Genomic DNA, 22,386 nt, shown 5'->3' on the forward strand with positions numbered 1-22,386 from the left:
TCGCTCACTTTCAGTGTGACGGCCTTCTGCTCCTCGCAGTTTAATGCCGTTATTATGCTGGCCTATTACTAATAATAAACACATAAATAGAATCATGACTTATTTGTGATTATTTCACATTAATCTGATTGGGCTTCATCGCCATTAATACGAGACATGATTCAATATGTTTAATTTTTTTAAGCGTCAACCACACCCTTCCTTGGAAATATCAACACGTAAGTCGGAGGATGTCCGGCCTACTGCGAACTCAGCATATGAAATACACATGCATAATCATTTTTTTTAAAATTGATAGCATTAAAAACACATTGCTAAACTTTTGAGTTTTCAATGTTATTTTATTTTTTCCACGTGTTAGCTTTAACACTTGTCTGACTTGTCTTTTGTTAAATTATTTTTATTCATAGACTTTGGGATTTAATACGCCTGTGACAGAGTCGATTCTAATAATAGTTCATAATTAATTTAATTGAATGACTTTTACTTTAATACTTTTCATTTTTGGTGTGGTCTAGCAGTGTCGCTTTCGTCTGGTTTATTTTATTTGCTCAAATTTTTTATTTATTTTATATTACACACAGACTCTTTATTTTGCAGTCAATAAATTGGAAAAAATATTTATTAGAATGTCTGAAATTATTATTTTCTCCTCATTTTATTTAAAATAACAACCAAACATTTAATGGGATAAATCTGAAGAATAGTAAATGTATCAATGAACCAATTTTACAAAATTTGCTTAAAATAAAATGCAAAAAACGCAAAAAAATAAAATCGCTTGTTTTAATCAAATATCTATGATTTTTGCTCATTTTTAAATTTAATTTTCAATTTTATTTATATATTTATTAAGCAACAAATTAGTTCAACACTTTTCAGTTAAATCAAAGTAACCAAGCTGGCAGTGAGCTATTTTTAGAACTGGCCCAACTTTTCTAACTGCATTTATGATATTTAAACTAATTCGACTGTGACTTATACGCGATGACGTGTATTTGTTTGCTGTTTCCTCGAGGACATTTTACTTACGTGTTAAAAAAAATGTTGAAAGAAGTTGTCGAAATGCATTTGTAACCTTTATTTGAGAGGCTAAGCTTTCGTTTGAAGCAGACAAACACCAATGGCAATTTCAACCGGCGTTGATAATGAGTCACATGTATTCTTGTTCTCATACATCTGGACTGCCGCCTGGCATTGTTTGTCTTGGATGTTACACCTCTCATCTGAGAAAGTTTTCTCAGATTTGACAGCCCAGTCTGAGATGATTATCTGTGCTCCAAGTCGGAGGCACGCCCCACCACCGGAAATGGGATCCTCGATCCATAAATAGACGAGGTTTCCAGATTTGGGTCATGATGAAGCATTGTCAGATGAGAGGCGAAACATTTAAGACAAACACAGCAGTCCACAGCGATCGATTCAACGCCCAGGGAAACAAAATCTATACTGCAGGGGTCGGGGTACAGTTCCCAGGGGGACACCTTCTCAATGGCGGACGTCGTCGTCGTCCTCCATTTCGTCTTCCTCGTACTCCCCCATCTCGTCGGCCGTAGCGTCCTGGTACTGCTGGTACTCGGACACCAAGTCGTTCATGTTGCTCTCTGCTTCGGTGAACTCCATCTCGTCCATGCCCTCGCCCGTGTACCAGTGCAGGAACGCCTTCCTGCGGAACATTGCGGTGAACTGCTCCGAGATCCTCCTGAAGAGCTCCTGGATGGCCGTGCTGTTGCCGATGAAGGTGGCCGACATCTTGAGGCCGCGCGGCGGGATGTCGCACACGGCCGTCTTCACGTTGCTGGGGATCCACTCCACGAAGTAGCTGCTGTTTTTGTTCTGCACGTTCAGCATCTGCTCGTCCACCTCCTTCATGGACATGCGGCCGCGGAAGATGGCCGCCACGGTCAAGTAGCGGCCGTGGCGCGGGTCGCACGCCGCCATCATGTTCTTGGCGTCGAACATCTGTTGCGTAAGCTCGGGGACCGACAGGGCGCGGTACTGCTGGCTACCCCTGCTGGTGAGGGGGGCGAAACCCGGCATGAAGAAGTGTAGGCGGGGGAAGGGCACCATGTTGACGGCGAGCTTGCGCAGGTCGGCGTTGAGCTGGCCGGGGAAGCGCAGGCACGTGGTGACCCCGCTCATGGTGGCCGACACCAGATGGTTGAGGTCCCCGTAGGTGGGCGTGGTGAGCTTCAAAGTGCGGAAGCAGATGTCGTAGAGTGCCTCGTTGTCGATGCTGAAGGTCTCGTCGGTGTTCTCCACCAGCTGGTGCACGGACAGCGTGGCGTTGTACGGCTCCACCACCGTGTCGGACACTTTGGGCGACGGCATGACGCTGAACGTGTTCATGATGCGGTCGGGGTACTCCTCGCGGATTTTGCTGATCAGCAGAGTGCCCATCCCGGAGCCGGTGCCGCCGCCCAGCGAGTGGGTCAACTGGAAGCCCTGCAGGCAGTCGCAGTTCTCAGACTCCTTCCTCACCACATCCAGAACCGAGTCCACCAGCTCGGCTCCCTCCGTGTAGTGACCCTTGGCCCAGTTGTTTCCTGCTCCACTTTGACCTGCGAGACACGTGTTCCATCAAAAATAAAACGACATGAAGATTCCTTACAGCTACTCTCGAATAAGACTAAACCCGAAACCTACTTTGAACCCCTACTTCAAAACCCGAACCCTAGTTTGAAACCCTAACCCTAGTGTAAAACCCTAAATGTAAACCCTAACCCTTCTTTGAAACCCTAACACTAATTTCAAACCCTACATCTAAACCCTAAACCTTGTTTGAAATCCTACTTCTAAACCCTAACCCTAATTTGAAACCCTACTTCTAAACCCTATACCTAGTTTCAAACCCTACTTGAAAACGGTAACGCTAGTTTGAAACCCTACCTTAAAACCCTAACCCTTGTTTGAAAGCCTAACTGGAAACGCTAGCCCTTGTTTGCAACCGTAACCCTAGTTCCAAACCCTCCTTCGAAACCCTAACCCTAGTAACCCTACATCAAAACCCTATCCCGAACTTGAAACCCTATGACTTGATTTTTACCCCGTCAAGTTTATTGTATTTGTGTGTACATTATAAGCTCTTGCTTTCTGTAGGTGCAAAAAGCAGGATTACAGGATTTCACATTGAATAATCTTTGGCAAAAAAATAGGCGGAGTTTGAAATACTTCCTGTTTTCACTCTTCTTCTTTCAAATTTAGTGCCAAATGTAATAGTGTGCTGCCAACTGGTGGCCGGCAGTGGAATTACACTCCAAAATAAACAGGCGGCAGCAGAAGATGCCAAATTTTCTGTTTTTTGAGCAGTCATTCCTTTTGGATGATCTGCAGAAAAATAAAATCGTGCATGTACAGAATTATAATTGATAAAATAATCTTCAATGCAGTGAATGTCAAAAGTGGACGACTATCTTTATATTTGATTACAGTTTACCCTCTTCAGGTTTTTATTGTCAAAGCCCTCCCTTGAGACCACCAGACGAGCTGACAAAGTGTCAGCATCACTCCACTCGCACAATACCGTGAAGTGTTGCGGAATTTGCCGGGCGTCTCGGGACACTCCCACTGTCACCACGTCCAAGTGTGTGTGTGTGTGTGTTTGTGTGCGTCTTTGGCTCGGAGGGGCGACATCATCGTTCCACTCACCAAAGACAAAGTTGTCAGGCCTGAACAGCTGGCCAAATGGACCCGATCGAACCGAATCCATGGTCCCGGGTTCCAGGTCCACCAGAATGGCTCGTGGGACATATTTGCTGCCTTTGGGATGACAAAGAGGAGAGAAGAACCGGGTGATGTCATTCCACACTTGGTGTCTGAATGTCTCTCCATTTGTCTCTGACTTATTTCATTTTTCGCCTCCTGATACGCCCTTTTCGCTGAGCGTGCCAGCAAAGCGCTGCAACATACTCCATGGCTTCTTCCAGACCACTGAGCCTCTTAAAGTGCTGAGGTCGGCACAGTGGGTTCAAGCAAGGCCCTTCCCAAAAATGTGTCTTTCTTTCAAACCTTGTCTTTGCTGCAACAATGAGGCCCTGTGCTCTGCAGTCACCAGTAACCGCTTTTTGTTCTCCTAGCAACTTTACGACTTTTTAGCAGAAAAATGACTTTATTCTCAGGATGTTGCCCCTTTTGTGTGTGTGTGTGTGTGTGTGGGTTTGGGTGTCTTCTTGGCGTTTGAACAGTCATTTGTGCTTGAAAATAAAATTCTATAGGGACGCATTTTAGTAGTATTGTATTGTTATTGTTATTTCTTTTTATTCTGTAGAGCGACATTTACAATCTGCCTAGAGCAGTGCATCTCAAATAGTGGGGTCGCGCGGTGCGACGCTAAGGGGGGCACGAGTAAACTTGGAGAACATGCTTTTTTTTCGCTGTCCTACAATGGAGAGTACAGTGTAATTGCACCTCCACTCCAGTAGTTGGCAGTAGCGCTCTCCTAGCCATTGTGCACAGCGAGTATTAACTCTCCGGTGTAGGTTTGTTTTGCAACAAAAATGCTCTCATTGGTAGTTGCGGCGGAGAGTGGGTGGTGGAGGGGGCGGGGGGGCGCGAATCTTTTTCTTCTCGCTTTGGGGGCGGAAGCACTGTTCTATGGACTGCTGATATAACAAAGTCTTTTGGATAACTGTCCATGATATAAATAAATAAAATAAATATTCTCATCCTTGGAACTTTTTTGATGATGAAAATAAAAAAAATCACATAATATTAAGATATTTTCTATTTAAAAAAAATAAACAAAAAATGTCAAATATTTAATCATCGGCCGCTCATATATTTTTCTAGACAACAAATGACTCATATCGATCGATAGATAGATCGATAGAGGAAGTGTTTGCTGCCAGAGAGTGAAGGCTCAGTGAATTGTGACCTGAAGTAACCTCACTGCAGCAACTGCAGCAGGCAAGCGAGATGAGATGAGAGTGCAGATACTTGTGCTCCCTACAGACACACGTGTGGAGATGGACATGGCGATGGAGACCAAAAAAAAAAAAAAAAAAAAAAGAAGGAAAGTTATTTTAGCTGCCCTTCTTTGTGTCAGGACCTACTTTCTGACGCGGAAGATCACGCGTTCATAGTTTGTGGTCTGGCGTTTACCTGAAGCCTCGCTGTAGTACACGTTGATCCTCTCTAGTTGCAGGTCGCTGTCGCCTTGGTAACTGCCCGACGGGTCGATGCCGTGCTCGTCGCTGATCACCTCCCAGAACTGGAAGGACAACGTTTTGTGCAAGCAAGCTTTGTCACTTCCTGTATGTGTCTCAAAACTTTTGAGACACCTCCCCATTAAAATCAAATCCTGGAGGCGTCCCAGAATACTTGAACTAACTTCACATTAGGTGTGCAATATACATTTTTTTTTGCGCTAACAAGCATGCTTGCGTGTGTTTTTGACTTGCTGAATGTAACATAGAGGTTGTTGCACATTTTTACATGACTTAACATGTTTTCATCTTGAGTTTTTTGTTCTCAATGTGTTTGGCATACGTACCGTATTTTTTCGGACTATAAGCCGCTACGTTTTTCCTCGATTTTGCGGCTATTATGGATTTTTTCTTTCACCACTAGGGGGCGCTCTATCGTTCAGAAAATACACTTAATAAATCTCCAAAAAATTCTCTCGGGTCTGTTCTGTTTTAATGAGCAAAGTTGTTGCTGTGTTAAAAGGCAATCTTTTTATGTTCCTTTAAGTGCATTCACAGTAAAAAAAAAATTGTTCTGTACACGCAATAAACAACAAATTATTTTTCAACATAAAAAATTGCGGCTTGTAGCCTGGTACGGCATGTATATCGGTTTCAACATAAAGCAACATCAATGTTTTTAGACAGGAAGAGCAAGACCCAAATAAATCCAGGATGCTGCGCCTGACCATAGCATCGAATCGCAAAAGCCACGCCCTTCACGAGGCCGCCATTCAGCAAGTGCGCATCTGCTTGGAGTCAAATTGACATGAAACTATCGTCCAGCCATTCAATATCCTAACCCTGACTCGTACTTAACTTGATTAGAACTGAAGGACGATATAATTTAAGCATGCAAACATTTCTCTAGTCGAAACGTGACAACGGGTTGCTTTCGAGTTCTCAACACACGTTACCTTGGCCCCGATCTGATTGCCACATTGTCCGGCCTGGATGTGCACGATCTCCCTCATGGTGCGGTGCGCTGCTCCGATGGACGAAGGCTGACTCGACGGCTGGTGTGGTGGCTGCGTCGGCTCCTGTGGCGCCTTGGCCGGCGTGTGCTCGTCAGTGTGATGGCGCTGCGCTGCGGCTGCGAGTCAGCGCTTTCTTCAGTCACGTTATTAACGCTGCCGTCAGGAGGATGACGTCGCAGCGTCCTCAGCATCCCCCGGCAGCCAATGGCAGAGCTCGGCTGGGATGCGGCGGACCCCAGCAGCAGCAAATGTGCTGCATCATCAGCAGCAGCATCGGCCCGCCTCACCGGCAGAATGATGATGCTGTTCTGTGTCACGCGGGTGGAACGTGACAGATGTGAATTTGGATGAGCACATCTGGATGCGTGGATGATATCACACGTGATGTCAACTCAACACACTTCTTTGGTGAAACCGCACTTTGTATCAACTCATTTTGGAAAAATCAAATAAAACCAAATCAAATCTTGACCTTTGAGCAAATATTACCACACATATTGTGGGAGCAAATGGACAATCGGAGATGGGCGTGGCCTCCAAGCGTCCGACTCACGGTACAGATGTCTCATGTGAGAGTAGCACGTTACATTGAAAGGGAATTAAAGGATTTGCTGCGATTGGGCGTCTTTGACGTTGCTGGTGACCAGAGCTGGAATAGTTTGGGATTTTTTCATTTGAGTTCATTTTAATTATTTTTTTGGAGTGGGTTTGCTAGTTTCAATGAATTTTTGTTTTTCTGAAAATGCTTCATTTAATTTAGTTTTCATTAGGTTTAGTTTTTTTTTTAATATGGTGCGCAAAATAAAAATAAATAAATGAATAACTAAATAAAAGGTTGCGTAATAAAGTAAAGTAAACAACAATTCTCTAATAACTGCTTGACCTTCTTATGAATGTACAACAATACCGAAATGAAAAAAAAAATTAAAATTATAGAAACTTTTTTTTAAAATGAAATCTGAAAGCTCATGTGTGATTTGCATGACAAAGATGAAAACAAACAAAATTATACTTTTAGTTCGGTTCATAAACATAAAATGTTATTTTTTTCATTTTAAAAGGATTTTTAATTTTAATTTTTATTTCATTAAATACTTTTAAAATCAACACTGTTATCTGATAATTCATAAAGACGTAAACATAAGATGTAGTTTCAGTTAGTGTTTTTTTTTTTTTTTTCAAAAGCACTCATTTTTAACTGGCTGCGACCACTCCCACAGCGGCGCAACGCTCCTTCTGTTGGCCAACGCTCATATTCGACTGACAGTGGAGATATGATTAATGAATAAGATCACATTTTATTAATCACAGAGGATATTAGTAAATAAATAAAGGCATAAGATAATTTTCACAAGATAACCTTTACTCCTCACAGAGTGGAGAACTTTATCGTCTTCAATGAAACTAACAGGTATTTTTTTTCCAAATGTGGGAGGAAGTTTGACTACCAACTCCGCACTGGAAGACTGCACCCGCCATCCAAATCCCAAACTTCAGGCCTGTGAGGCAAGCGTGCAAACCACTTGGCCACCCTGCTCTCCTTTTGACAACATTAATAAAAATAAAAAAAAGTCAAAGTCTTGAGTCGGGATCAAGAAGGAGGTGCAAGTCAAACGACTCCTTTTGTCTCACATCCTGTTTGGCCTTCAAAGCATGTACGCATTGTGCTCTTTCTCACCACGCACACACACACGTGCACACACGCACACGCACACACGCACGGTTACCTTTTTACTGTCCTGGCGAGCTATTCATTAAGCGGCCCTTTTTCTTATACAAGCTAAGCAGAGGTTGTTTTTGGCAGGGATCTTAATCCTGTTGTCGCATTTTGGGAGAAGTCTCGATTGTGCGTATGTGTGTGCACGTGTGTGTGCGTGTGCGTGTGCGTGTCCATGTGTGTGTGCATATAGCTTTAAGACGATTGATAGCACTGCTGAAATCTACATCAAGCTGCAGTCAGGAGGCAGCTATAGTGCAAAGTATAAAGTCGGGGCATGTTAACAGTGAGGGCATTCTTCCTGCACGGCGGCCGGTTGCCTAGCAACTTCTTTGTGTCCCCCTGCAAGGAAATTGTCCAGATAGGATTTAGAGTTTGTAGCGGGTTTTGGTTACACGGAGTCACACAGTCGGAGTCCAACTCATTCTTACTGCGACGTGCTGCTGCAGCAAGGCAACACACAGTTGACATTGTGGCCGCCTGGCGAAATATTAGGGACAGCTGCACAAAAGCAGGAAGAAAAAAAAGTGCAAGGCAGAGTTTTAAAGGGTGTGAATATTAATACTACTTTTTTTTAATTTTAAATCTTGTACTCTAAGACACCATATTAAAAACTAAAACTAAAACCAAAAATACCTCCCCCCAAAAAAATAATCAACCAAAACGAAGCATTTTGTGAACAACTAACAAACTGCTCTAAAAAAAATTATAGAATTAAAAAAAAAATCCACATGTTTAGTTTTAACCAATTACCCATGCTACAATTTAAAGTAACTCCGATAAAACCTCAATACAATTGAGATGTTCTAGTAGGCTTTCATTCTTTTTTTCTTTTTTTTTTGCTTTCTCACACAACCCTCAAGTTTGGTGTTCAATATTCATCATTTTGAAAAATAAAGTGAACAGTAGCTCAATAAATAGTGGTTTATTCTGACAACAGGTATGGCTTATATACAAGTGCGTGTAAGAATTTGAAAACAAAGTCAAACCAAACATTCAGAAATCATCAATGGTACAATCCATGTTTTTTTTTTTGTACATTCATTCAAATCTCCCTTCAAGAGAGGAAGGAAGCAGAACCTGAACCTTTGATCACCTTTCACACATTTATGCTTTATCCTTCATGTATACATTCACTGTTCCATCTGCGGTGGACGTCCACCTCGATGCTTCGTCTGGTGCTAAATTGTACTTGTTCTATTGCGGATGTTGCAGTCAGCACCGTGCAAAAAGCGTGATGAGATTTGACACGAGTGTCTCGTTTGTTATTTTCATATGGCCGCTGTGTTTGCGACACAAACACACACGCAAACGGAAGGAAGCCAAGTTGAAGCAAAATGGCTGCAGCAGATGTCACCCGTTCTACTGTCAAAGTCTGCATCATCAATTGTTCAAAGAAAGCGCCTTCTTCCCTTTTCTATTGTGATTTTTTTTTCTACTTGGGGGGGGGGGGGGGCTCCATTGAATGGACAAAGTATTTGGGCCACACAAACAAACTTGGGGAAAAAAAGTGGCAAAGTTACAAGAGTTCATTTGAGTCAATGTAGCAATAGTAGCGAAACCTTCTTTTTTTTTAATGAGGAATAAATAGACAAAATCTTAAAATGCATTTCCAGTAAACATTTGCATAACTAAAAATTCAAAATATTATCAGAAAAAGATATTACGGGGGAATAACATATTTTTAATGAGTGAACTCGCACATAAGCGTTAATACAATTTATTAATTTGTACAATAAATTCTCATTTTAATCTCAAATGATAGATTTTCCCCTTAAAATATGTTCTGGTAAAAATAAAATTTTGTCATTTAGTTAGACTTAATAAAACAAATAGTTTAAATAATGTTTATTTCTAGAAAATGGGTGTTGTAATTATAATTCTTTTCTAAAATGATGTTTCAAATTATTTAATTATTATTTTGAATTTTTAATTATTTTAATTATTTAATTATTGTATTTTTATTACAGAACTTGCCATTTATGACCGGTTCCTCGTTCAGGGATCAAGTGTATTTCTTGGTGGGTTTTTATTAAATAATGTTGGTTAACAAAAAAAAAAAAAAAAATTCCTGGTAAAGCAGAAATAAATCCGGAAAATTCTAACTTTTTTCCGATGCAATGAGTAGTTTCTCATAAGGCATTTTCTTTCTTACAACATTATTGTCATGTTTGACTTTGTACCATGTGAAAGTATTGCACAACGTTTCCGTATTGTTGATTTCGTCTCAGTGTGGCTCTAATACTCCGCCTATGTGACGTCACATGATTGCAGGGAATTTGTGCTTTTTGAGGTGTGTAGCAGCATCAGACACTGGCATGAATAGTTCACAACTTGATCATCGAACAAGGATTGCCACCTTGGAAAAACGACCATGACGAGGACGAGAAAAAAAAAAAAACACGATCATACTTTGATTTAAACTGCATTACATCATCCACAGGAAGGGAGGAAAAAAACAAACAAAAAAAAACAAGCACAATCTTGTCGTCAGTGCACATGGAGGAAGAACATTGTTGGAAAGTACCTGCATTTCTTTTTTTCATGAACGCACCACAAGATCTCCCGAGAGCGCCAATTTCTGTTCCTCCCAGGGCAAATTCCACGCAACACAATGACGGCGGGAACTTTGAGTCACATCTTTCAAATAAAAAAAATAAAAAAAATCTGGCATTGGAGTTTTACAGTAATGACCCTTAATTTGCTTTATGAGCATGATTGTAAACATCTCTGCAAGACTGTCAAGTATAGACGGAAGAGTCAAGTCTTTCGTAAAGCAGTTTAGTTGTGCGTGGAAGTCAAACAAAACAAATAAACAAAAAAAAAAAACTCACACACATTGCATTCAATTAAAAAAAATATTTTTGTCTTTGCCGACGGTTTTACGTACTGTGTGAGGCGCCACCAATATTGCAAGGAAGAAGCTTTGTACATTTATCAGGTCAATCATATTTTTCAATTTGGTTCACACACACACACACACACACACAATTTTGCACTTGCTGACAATGTCAATACAATATTACAACATTTGGAACTCATTGTTTAGAAAAAGAAAATACACCGGCAGCTCCATCCTATATGAAAGACATTCCGATCATCTCAATTGATCTGAGTCACTCCGTCTACGTTCAGTCTATGGCGGGCGGGCGGGCGAGGAGGGGGCTGCAAACAAACAAGCCCCCCAAAACATGCAATCCTCCATTTTTTTGGCACCATTTGAACATTTTCATTTTGGTTTACTACGGGAGACGGGCTTATTTTGTGCTGTTTCTTCTGATTGTGGACTTGGCCCAAAGGCAAGTCGTATTTTCGCTTCCAGTGCATAAGAAATCGATCGGACCAGTTTAGGATGCCCCCCGAAATGATCCAAATCATTGTTTGGCTTTCTGTCATGGATACGATAAAAAGGACCAGTGGGAAAAAATTGAAAATTGAAATTGCAAAAGAACGCGTGCCAATAATTATGTTGGACTTTTTTGGTGGACTGCCACCAGATTTTTCATGTTGGCAATTTTTCGGGCACTGCATGTCTGACAAACATTATTTCATTTGGACTTTCTCAGCAGCATTTGTTCTCACGTTCTGGAGCTTGTTTCTTATTGACTCTTGAAAAGTTGTTTTATTGTCCATCGTTGCAGTTGAAAGGCTGGTGATTTTTTTTTTCTTGTTTCCGATGAACTGACACTCCCCAAAAAAAAAAAAAAGAAAACGGCGCCGTCACAAAGCAGTCTCTTGTGCACGGAAAGGAAAGGGATCGTGTTTAAAGGCCACCCAACTCCAGGCTGGGGCGGCCATTTTTTTATTTATTTATTTATTTTTAAGTGCGAGGCGATTTATTGGCTGCATCAGCATCATGACGATGCCACGCCGTTGAGGACGTTGCTTTCTGTGCTGGCGCTGATTGACAGCACGCCAGAGTCGATGGGGGAGGAAACTGTACAGACCAGTAGCGAGAGGGGAGACGCACCCGAAGGGCTGGAATCCGAGTCCGAGTCTAGCGAATCCCGTAAAGGATGATCGGTCAATGTGGTCGCCACGGCGGCGGCGGTGGGTTCTGTGATGGGGGGTGCAGGCGGGGACGGGGATCGGGGCGGTGGCGTATGGCTCGATGAGGGGAAAACCGAGTCTGGAACGGGGGAAGGAGGGAGGGACAGATCGTCGCCAGAGGGCGCGTCCGGCGGAGGGGACGGCGGCGTTGATTCCGCCTCTATTTTGAAGTCGATGTCTGCGTCTGAGCAGAGGGAGGCAACATCAGGTGGCGGGAGCGCCGGTGAGAGCGGGTCGGCCACAGCGCCCTCCGGTGGACCCGATCCCTTGGACGTAAGGTCCGCGTCCATTTGGTCGGCGGATTCCGGCCGGGACTCCTCTGAGGTCGGGTCCGGAAGAGTTTCCTGCGAAGGGGACGGATGCAGAGTGTCCATTTGGAGGACGACGGCGTGAATGAGGGGCTCGATAGAAGCGAGGACCACTTCTGAAGGCTTGCCGTCGTCCGACAACAGGGGGCGCGAGTGCGCAGGCGTGGAAGACAGGAGTCGCTCGTTGCTAGCCTGGATGACGTCATCTTTAGTCAGCGCCGCGCACGCGCCGTCGTTTTCGTCGGGCCGCTCGGGCTTGGCGAGGGCGCTCAAATCGGCCTCGGATGAGGCGGCGGAGTCCATGGTGGAGACGGCGGTGGCGGCCGCCTCGTGCAGCGGCGTGTCGTGCACGCGCGTGTAATCCCGGGCGCTCTCGGAGGGCGCCAGCAGGAGGCGCTGTTCGCCGGGCTTGCGCGGCGGCAGCAGCGGCTGGCGCGTGTAGCTCTCGCCGTCGGCCAGCGTCTCGGGCAACGGGTGGTAGCGGGTCTCAGGCAGGAGCAGGATGCAGATGATGCAGATGAGCGTGCAGCAGGTGAAGATGATGTGGTGCAGGAAGTAGCCCTTCTGGTTGTGCAGCTCCATGATGGGCGCCGTCAGAATGCCGAAGCCGGCGCTCGCTAGGACCAGGCCCAGGCCGCCGCCCCTACACGGACATCAGTGATTGGACATTTTAGGACTGGGTGATTATGCAAAATAATAAAAATGACAGTTATTCTGATTCATATTGAAATCCCAAACAGTTTAAAGCACGCTCAGGGAGAGCAGAACAACATTCATGTCACACACTTGCTGCATTCTGGGTGACATCACAACGTAGGAACTTGCAAACGCACGTGCAGCGCACCATTTTTCTTGTTACGATCATGAGAGGTCAAAATCAAAATCCCCATTTTGATTCATTGACCAGCCCCATTGGACATTTTTTTTTTATACGTGTAAAGAGACGTACCACATTGAGGGAGCAATGAACACAGTCACAAAGTGTCAAAAAAAAAAAAAAAAAGAAATTGATTGAAACGAGCGACATTGACAACGGGTCACAGCTGGGTCTTCCCGTATGACAATGCCCCAAAGCACATTTGGATTTTGCCTCGGCAACAAAGGAGCGGCTCGAGAAGAAACACGTTAAGGTCACGGAATGACCTCGTCAGTCTCAACCAACAGAAAAGCTGAGGAGCCAAGTGAAGCGTTGATTTTCCAAAGTCAAGAAATTAAAACATTTCGAGAGAGCGTCTACTCACATAATTAATAAACCCGCAATACAAATTCCGTTGTACAATAATCATGTCTGTTGTGAGTGACCTATTTCAGTAAGTTTCAGACACCAGAGAGTGCTGCGGCGCCACTTCATTTCCCAGCCGCCGTTTCTCACAATCCACCAGGGGGCGCCCTTCAAGCACTTTGCAAACAACAGCAGCCCTTACGTAAGGCCACATACAGGAAAACCTCATGCAGTGCCCAGAGGGGATTTTGCACAAGCTGCCACCTTCATGTGACAATGATGCTGACAAAAGAGGAGCCTCTGGCACATGCTCAATGATTTCATTTCTCTGAGGAGGGAGAGCAGCAAATTCAACGGAGCTCGAGTCACTAGTGCAACTCACTAGTGTTGACTTTAACACCAGTTATTTTTAATGTTCAGGGGGGATTCTTAGTATTTGTAAATAAGTGGCAATGTGGCTAACCTCTGCTAAGGCAGTTGCAGGGTCTACCAAAAAAAAAAAACAAAAAACAAAATTCATACAGTGAAAAAATGCCCTTAGCGTGTCAAAACAAGCCGATGAAAAAAAAGTCATGTTCCCCACCCGGGCCAGGTTTACATCACTGTGGTGGTCCGGTCCGGTCAAAGAGGCGTTCTGGTGGGCTTTACCTGATGACGGTGGGGGTGATCTCAGCACAGAAGAAGATGCTCAGGTTGCTGACGGCGTGGGAGGAGAACATCCCGATGAAGGAGAAAGCGACGGAGAAGTTCTTCTTTAGCGTGCCGGAGCTATCTACAAAAAAGAACGAGCATGTGGAATTAATTTTCTCTTGATGATTTTTTTTAAGTTAAATTCATAATTGCAACAAAAATACGTGACAGTAGAACTTTCTACATATATTGTATTGTCCTGCAGTATTTTTAGACTGTAGTAGCCCATCCCGCCTCTAGGGGCGCTCTAGCAGCACAAATGCATTTGGAATTGTTTTTTTTTCCTCTGACGTGCAGGTGCAACGTGCAGTGAGTCAATTGAGGTGGTGGTTTGGCGTTTTGGGTGGATTCATAACCCAAACCACAAAATGATTATAGTCATGCAAAATAGTCTTACCTATATTGAGATGGGTGCTGTACTTTCCCAGCACTGGAAGAGAAACAGGAGAAAAAGTGTGTCAGTCATGAGTTTCCAAACAAAAAAAAAAAAAAAAAAGGCACAGCACCTTCATGATTATTAATTAAATCCTCAATCAAGTATGGGAAAAGCAAAACACAAAAGTGCAATGCAGCACCTTGATGTGTTGACACGAGTGAATGATTAAGTCACCAGTAACTGAATAAACGGACTCATGTCTCGTTGGTACACATTGACCGCGATAGTCGTCTGTGGTGGTGTCCAATCGCTCCATTATGAGCGGCTGACATGAGCATAGGACACGCCTCGTTGTGCAAGCACTGGACATTTCATTAGGTACACCTGCATCATCACATCCTGTCAAAAATAGGGTAATTTCAAACTAATTAACAACAACAATAATAATAATAAATAACTCTGCCCCTGTCATAGGAAAATATGGAAAAATTGACTAATAATAGCAGAGCTAATATTTTGGATTCATTTTCAGAAAGTGTTTAATGTTAGCTTATTTAAATAAAAAATAATGCAAAAAAAAAAACCCCCACTTCTTTATAAGATGCATTGCACTGCCAACTCAAAGTACAAAATTACACCCACTGTTAAATTAAAAAAAAAAAAAAAAAAAAAGCATTTGATTGACTGAAAGTGATCATCAGTGAGGAGAACTCACAGTTGGGCAGGCCCAGCTGCAGTAGCGACGCCAACGCGGTGATGATCATGAACATGAGGAGGCCGCCGCGCCGGCCCATCAGGCCCACCGCCGGGCACAGCGCCAGGCAGGATGCCACCGCAATGCCCGCCATGGTGTAATAGTCGGCGTAGAAGTCGTGAAACATGGTGGTTTCCTGGGCCTCCGGGTCCATCATGCTGCGGGCGAAGCAGTGGTGGATGCCGTAGCCTGTTAGCCTGCACACAGACGGGAGGAGAGATGCTAAATAAATCAAGAAAAAAAAAAAATTCTATTCAATTTCTAAATTGTAATGTCGTACAATTCAAAGTTCAAGATGAATTTTCTAGGAATTAATTAATTAATTAAATAATATATACATATTGTAAAAATTCAATAAAAAAAATGACGATAATTTAAATATTATTATTACTAGTCTTTTATTTTTTTCCTTTAATAATGATTTGATAATTCATTCTTTAGTTCTACCTAAAAAATCATTTAAATTTCAATAATATGTACTCTAACATATTTTATTTTATTTCAAAATCAGTCAACTTCTTTTTACACTTAAGTTACATTGTTACTCCAAATGTTACCATACACTAAATTATACTTTTTTTTTTTTTTTTAAAACTCCACCTATAAAAATATTTTTAATTGAAAATTTAATCCAAGTTAAAAAAAAAAAAAAATTAAATTGCCATTACCAATTAATTTCTTTATGATAGCAAATGTTTGAACTGAAAATTGCTGAATTAAAGCCTCACTCGTTTCTACGGGGGACGATAATTGTGTTTGTCATCGTTTTTAATTCATACATTCCTTTGCAGCGTCAATCAAAAACGATCGAGCGTACAAGAGTGCAGAAAGTCGTGGCAAGTGATGAGAATGTCGATTCAACTCGATCTAATAAAACAACATTTCAAAGTCCACTGCGCTGCTATGTAATCCAAAGCAATCCGCACTGTACTCTGTCAACACGCACATGTTGACTCACAAGCAGACACACACCCTCCGCACCAGGACACACACACACACACAAAAAAAGAGCAGAAGCCACGCTCCCACCCTGCGTGTGTTCGTGTGTTTCAAGTTTCATAACGACGGGCGCTCATGTAAAATTTACGGCCATTTCAGGAGTCAGCGACGCGATACGCTGTGGAGAGTGTCGGTACGTGCTAAAGAGCAGGTCAGGGATGGAGGCAAAAGGAGATAGCAGGATAAAAATGGAAAGGAGGCACACTTATTGAAAGACAAAATAGCTCGGTGGGGACCGGCGATCAATATTTATTGAATTTGCGAGTGAAAAGTTGAATCCAAAGGCTGGACTTGGATTCGGAACATTAACGCAAGCTTGACTTCGTTAAAAGAAGTAGACCGACAGACATCGTCTACTTTAAACAACAACAGAAAATATTAAAAATATGCTTTACGTTTGCTATATCAACGGAGTGTCCATCATGAAATAAGATAAATAATTGCTGATGCTAGCTCGACGAGTCATGTGGTTACAAATAAGCGCTGGTGAAAAGTCAAGAATTAAATATTTGCATTATTATATACATATTCATATTATAATAATAGTATTGTAATTATGGATTTAAAAATCGGATACAAAAAAAAAAACACTTACGAGTTGACGCAGAGCACAACAATATTCTTCCACAGGTTCCTCGTGCGCGCCATTTTCACGATGCACGTCTTTTTGGGCTTGCATTGAAGCGCTCTCTGCAATTCTGGGAAGACAAAAGTTGGATTCACAGAGCAGTCCAATGGACACAAAAAAAAATAAATAAAATAAATTAAAAAAAAAAAATCAACATTTAGAACTGAAAATTCGGTCTTATTTCAAGCTCACTCAGCAGTCGTCGCACGTATTAAGTGTGCATTTGGGCCACAGTAAGCAGGCGTAGAAAAAAACTTGCACGGTGGCCATAAAATACCAAAAAGTGCCTTTTTTGTAACTTTGACAGTGTAGACGAATTCAAGGAACAGAGATGACGTCTTTTTCTTCTTAGCAATATTTGACCTATATTCAGTCAACGCAACTAAAATGGCCGACAAATTAAAGATAAAAAAAAAATAAATAGCCCTCAGTTGCCGTGAGGGTCCTCCAAGTTGCTCGTTTAAGTTCCTGCAGAGAAAGTTGGCATTTTCCCAAACAGTATCCTGCCAGAGCTTGTTTGGGAGTGCGAAGCTCTCGGAAAACGAGCGCGTGTGGCGCTTGAGAGGCAGGTGCCATATTTCACCGAGCAATTTCGAAGAAGGTACCACCCAGGAGGGGCCATTAAGCGAGAAATGGCACCTCCGGGGATGTGTTTGGATGGCGGTGAAACGCGCCTCACACGTTGCCGTTTCCATGTGAAGTCGGCCATGTGACAGCATTGCGCAATCTCGCGCCTCGCCTGCGGGGATCGCTCAGCTTTTTGCATCGATCCCCCCCATAAAACATGCTTTATGGCATTTTCAGTAACTATTTATTTGAATTTTGACGCCAGTATTTTCCTTTTTACTACAAATGAATATTTCCACCAAATATAAGTTATTGGCCTCTGACTATGAATAAACTGTATCGTCACTAAAAAAAAAAAAAAAAAAAAAGACATCAGTCCATCACTATTAAAAATATTTGTGGAATAAATATAAATATAAATATAAATATAAATATAAATATAAATATAAATATAAATATAAATATAAATATAAATATAAATATAAATATAAATATAAATATAAATATAAATGCGAACCCGAGCTGGAACAAAATGAAGTCCTAGTGTGCCAATAATGAAGTGTTCTCTCGTGGCCCGTTACCGTGGCAACCAGACAGGCAACTGATCTAATTAAGTCACTCGAAGACTTTTGCAGGAGAGCCCAGCTGCCACCTCACTGGTGATTTCTCTTGATGATTTCATTTTTTTTGTTCACCTGGGAGGATGTTGTCCGGGTCTTGCTGCATGTTGACGCAGTTCTTCTTAGCGATGTGTCCCATGATCCACTTGGAGCGGCAGTACTGCTGCGTGGCCAGCAGCCAACGCAGTGACTCAGGGAAAATCCTGACAAACAGACGAGAAGGGAAGTCCTCGCTCATCAATCGCGACATTTTCAAGCGGGATGAGGTTACTCACTGAGAGGACGGACTATCAAACCTCATTTTTCATATCGGCAGTGCCACATTTAGCTCAAAATGAAGTGCAGGAGGAACTCTAGGTTGGAGAACATTTTGCATACATGTCCGAGCCGCATCATTTCTTTTCCTTTTTTTCTTTTTTTTGCGACCGCATGACAACAATACAAGCAAGAGTAGGCTGTATAAACTGTATATGGAAAAATATATTTTAATTTGATAAAAGTGTTTACCGGTCTCGCATATATGAACTTTTTAAATATTTTAATCAGATATGGCATCCTATTAAAAAACATTGATAGGAAAATACAATTATGAAAAAAAAATACAAACATAATATTTAGTTCTACAAATGGCGACCGCGATACTTATTTACTAAAGATCTGTGGAGACGTTTATTCGGGAGGAACGATTAATTTGGGGGAAAATTTATAAAAATGTGACTGGTGAGGGGAGGACGAGCTGCTGCAAGAAATACCTTGGAAGGTGCTCCTGTTTTGGTTAGCAAAAGGCTAACTCAATTGGGTGTGAACAATAGTGCTTGTAAACCATTCTTTTTTTTTTTCAGTAATGGGAAAAAAAAAAAACGCAGCCGTCTATTTGAGGGAGGCGTTCATTCGCCTTAAGTGGCTGGGGCAACGAACAATAGTTTGCCGGCCGGACGCCTGCACTACATCATCCTTCCACTGAATTGAAAAGTCCCATCAATCAGCGAGGCCCACTCGTGTGCATTATATCTCCATTATTGATACGTGATCAGATTAGCCCTTTCAAGAGCCGCTGAGCGTAACCACCTTTAGTTTGCGCAGGTAGGCCTTGGACGAACGCCAAACTGCAGCAAACGGACGGCAATAAAATTTCCTATGAGTTGGTCCACCTCAGCAGAGTGCGGAACGAGACGGAGTGCGGCTCCAGTCGCAAGGGAAGGTCAAAGTCAACAAATACGTTCTCTAATGGTGATCCTGCAGAGAATTTTCTTTTGCTTTAGTGGCTTTAAGTGTAGCGACACTTGGTTCTGACGCCAGTCATCATGACGACAAAATACAAACTATTGGCTCAGCCGTATATGGGGCGGGGCCAAACTCTCAACTGGGTTCATTTCAGCAAGACGTGTTAAGTCGCAACTTACCAGATGTAGGACAGCATAAGCAGCAGGGGACAGATGATGACAGCCTGGAGCACCTGCCAATCACGGCATAGGTAGGCCACACCAGGCATGAGCAGCTGGCCGCCCAGCATCACAAAACTGGCCACCATGGTCATTGAGAAACGCCAACCTGGCAGGCACAGCTCGATCCCTGGTGGGGGTTTGACGAGACAAAACAAAACAAAACAAGATGTGAATATTTCATTGAATGGTAACCCTGGGCTACGTTTCATGAGTCATGCTCCAAAACAAGAAACACCGTTGATCATCGCAGGCTCGCAGGTACGGACAGGAATTCTCAGGGTGACGTCATTCTGAGGAGGACACCTCGAAATTGAAGGGATGATACACGTATTGCCCCCGGCCGGCCGTTGTACGGCTTGTACGCTGTTGTTGCCATGACTACGAGCAACATTATTCCAACATGACTAGCACAGAACCTAGTTTTTAAAACAATAAATAGCAGACATATATTGGATACCGCTGCATCGAATGCACCATATTTTCCAGACTATAAGGCGCTCCTGAATATAAACCGCAACAACGCTTAAAAAAAAAACAAGCCGCACCAGGCGATAAGCCGCAATTTTCTATGTTTACTTAAGTTGTTGTTTACTGCATGTACAGAACGATTTTGTACTGTCAATGCACATCAAGAAAGGTACAAAACCGATTGTTAAAACAGTGCCTTTTAACACGGCAATAGAAAAAAAAATAATAATAATTGAGATTTATTTAGCGTATTTTTAACTATAGAGCGCCCCTAGTGGTGAAAGAATAATCCACAGAAAAGATGCACCATTCCGCATGGTTCAAAATCTAGGGAAAAAATTGCGGCTTATCATCCGTAAAATAGAGAATACACATTTTTGTTTGAAAATAAAAGGACAATATATATACAGATAAAAGGAAATCGCAATTTGCTTAACTGTAATTATGACTTAAAGTTACTGATAGACGACGGCTCGTTCTAAATTGCAAACAGATCCTGGTTACGTCGCCGCCCTCGGACCGAGGACCCCCTGCAATTGTCCAATTTGTTTAGTTTGCGTCTTAATGAGGATTGCGAGTGAGATGGACCCTCTCCCAGCGGAGCGAGGGTGTACACCTTGAACTCTTTTTCAGTCAATTACTCGGCAAATAGAGACAAATAGCAGATCCCCGTAACTGCATTATTTTTTTTTTTTCGACCAAGCTGAGAAATGACAACCTAAAGCAAACAGCCCTGAAGTCAACAACAGGATGAGAATATTTTGACAACCTCCAATACATCTGCAGCTGCTGTTATGGAGAGACGGAACATAGCAGCACAGCACTGTGGGGAGAAAGAAAAAAAAAAACAAAAACGCGTCCTTGTGCTCATTTGTCCACTATTAGAATGGCACCGATTCATTGCAGCATTTGCATTCACACCACACGAGCTGCTCGCCACCACGGACAGTGGAGTCCTTTAGTGGCCGCGGTGGGATGGCTTGACAACACGACAGTGGCGGCGCTATTCTCACATTGTTCAGCCATCCATCTTTTCAAACGTCACATTCAATGCTCGCCCAGAATGCCAACTCTCTCCAAAATGGGCTTTTCAAGGTGACAGAGGCCAGCAGAAGAGGGCGGGTGCCGGCGCAAGCGGTCCCGCTCCAGTGCAGCAGAAAAAGCCTGGAAGTGCCCCCCCGTTTGGCGGGCATGAATTATGCTCTCGCTTGGCAGACAGCGTCACAGTCGGAATGACGGGGCCAAGCTGAGTGTGACCCGACTCAACTTGTTACGAGACGGTTCACTGCTCGCGGACTGCGTGGGATTAGAATTCCTCATCTTGGTGGAGGGCATCATGCGCATGAAACGGGCCGGTCACTCGTTACCGGGGCGGGGGGGGCATGTCGCGTTGGTGTAAAGGCCTCGACACACCAATCCGACATCGATCGCCGTGGACAATTCACGTCGGCACGTCGGAGCGGAAAATGACAGAAGCACACACCGCAAAAGTCGAGTCCAGCGACTCTGGACCGTCTGCGCATGCGGAAGATGTAGTACCCCTCCATGCCATCGGGGGCGATAGTCAATGCATAGTCGTTGGCGGTGCTGTCCGATAACGGCGTTTTTTTTCATGATTGAAAATGATTACTTCATCTTCTGTCCAGTCAGTCATTTTGTCCAGAAAGGAGAAGTGAAAATGATCAAAAATTCATTTCGTTCAATTTTCACACTTTTTCCACGTTCGTCACTTCCGGTTTTTGTTCAGCGCACCGATTTGCGAGTTAACAGCCAATCAAATTTATTTTTAAATTTATTAAAAATTCAACCACGACAGCCCGACCCGATTGTGGACGTTGAATCGACCAGACGCGCCCTCCATATGCCTCAACGAATTCTTCGACTTTATTTTGCGCGCCGCACCAAACAGACGGGAAAGTACTGACTTTCCGACATCGGATTGGTGTGTTGAATCCTTAAAAAAGTACGAAGACAACCGAGGGTTAAAATACAAATGGCAGAATAGTGAAAAGCAAAGCAGCCTTGAGCGCCTTACACGTTCACGTTGACCCTAATCTATGCCCCCCCGACTCACTGGATCAGCCGTTGCACAACGCTGTTCTTGAGCGAGTGCCCAACTGACATAAATCTTTTGCTAACGATTAACGTATCGCGCACCACAAATTCAAAAAGTCTCGCTGCCGAGTTTGGCGGAATGACGTGTTTAATTTCTGAGGAGCTCCGTCTTTTAGGTTTTGTTCCACCCATTTTTTTTATACAGTACTGGTAATAATGCAAAAAAAATCAATAATCATAATAATCTTCCCGTAAAAGGTACACCACACATCTGCAATTCAGTTAATTCATGAAAATGTTTTATTTCATTGCAAAAAAAATTGCAAT

General features: G+C 42.9%; 2 protein-coding genes across 2 annotated transcripts in view; both read right to left on the reverse strand.

Annotated features, from left to right (window-relative positions):
• Window positions 1-1,066: 1,066 nt before the first annotated feature.
• LOC148326387 (tubulin beta-2A chain) lies at window positions 1,067-6,446 on the reverse strand. The gene is made up of 4 exons (XM_088311059.1): window positions 6,101-6,446; window positions 5,101-5,209; window positions 3,649-3,759; window positions 1,067-2,561 (listed from the first exon to the last, which is right to left on the reverse strand). The coding sequence occupies exons 1-4, from the start codon at window positions 6,155-6,157 to the stop codon at window positions 1,489-1,491; spliced, it is 1,350 nt and encodes a 449-aa protein (XP_088167185.1). The 5' UTR covers window positions 6,158-6,446; the 3' UTR covers window positions 1,067-1,488.
• Window positions 6,447-8,787: 2,341 nt separating this feature from the next.
• Window positions 8,788-22,386, reverse strand: part of LOC148326388 (solute carrier family 22 member 23-like) — a 30,907-nt gene continuing 17,308 nt past the window's right edge. Inside the window, exons 4-10 of the mRNA XM_088311162.1 lie at window positions 19,495-19,663; window positions 18,167-18,294; window positions 16,872-16,974; window positions 15,239-15,474; window positions 14,545-14,577; window positions 14,106-14,229; window positions 8,788-12,878 (exon numbers count right to left, since the gene is read on the reverse strand). Of these exons, the coding sequence (XP_088167288.1) occupies window positions 11,732-12,878; window positions 14,106-14,229; window positions 14,545-14,577; window positions 15,239-15,474; window positions 16,872-16,974; window positions 18,167-18,294; window positions 19,495-19,663 (1,940 nt within the window). The 3' untranslated portion in view covers window positions 8,788-11,731. The remainder of the gene's footprint in view (window positions 12,879-14,105; window positions 14,230-14,544; window positions 14,578-15,238; window positions 15,475-16,871; window positions 16,975-18,166; window positions 18,295-19,494; window positions 19,664-22,386) is intronic.

The sequence above is a fragment of the Idiotropiscis lumnitzeri genome, chromosome 12, assembly GCF_059441095.1.
Source record: "Idiotropiscis lumnitzeri isolate Australia: NSW breed Sydney's pygmy pipehorse chromosome 12, RoL_Ilum_1.0, whole genome shotgun sequence".
In the NCBI taxonomy this organism is placed as follows: domain Eukaryota; kingdom Metazoa; phylum Chordata; class Actinopteri; order Syngnathiformes; family Syngnathidae; genus Idiotropiscis; species Idiotropiscis lumnitzeri.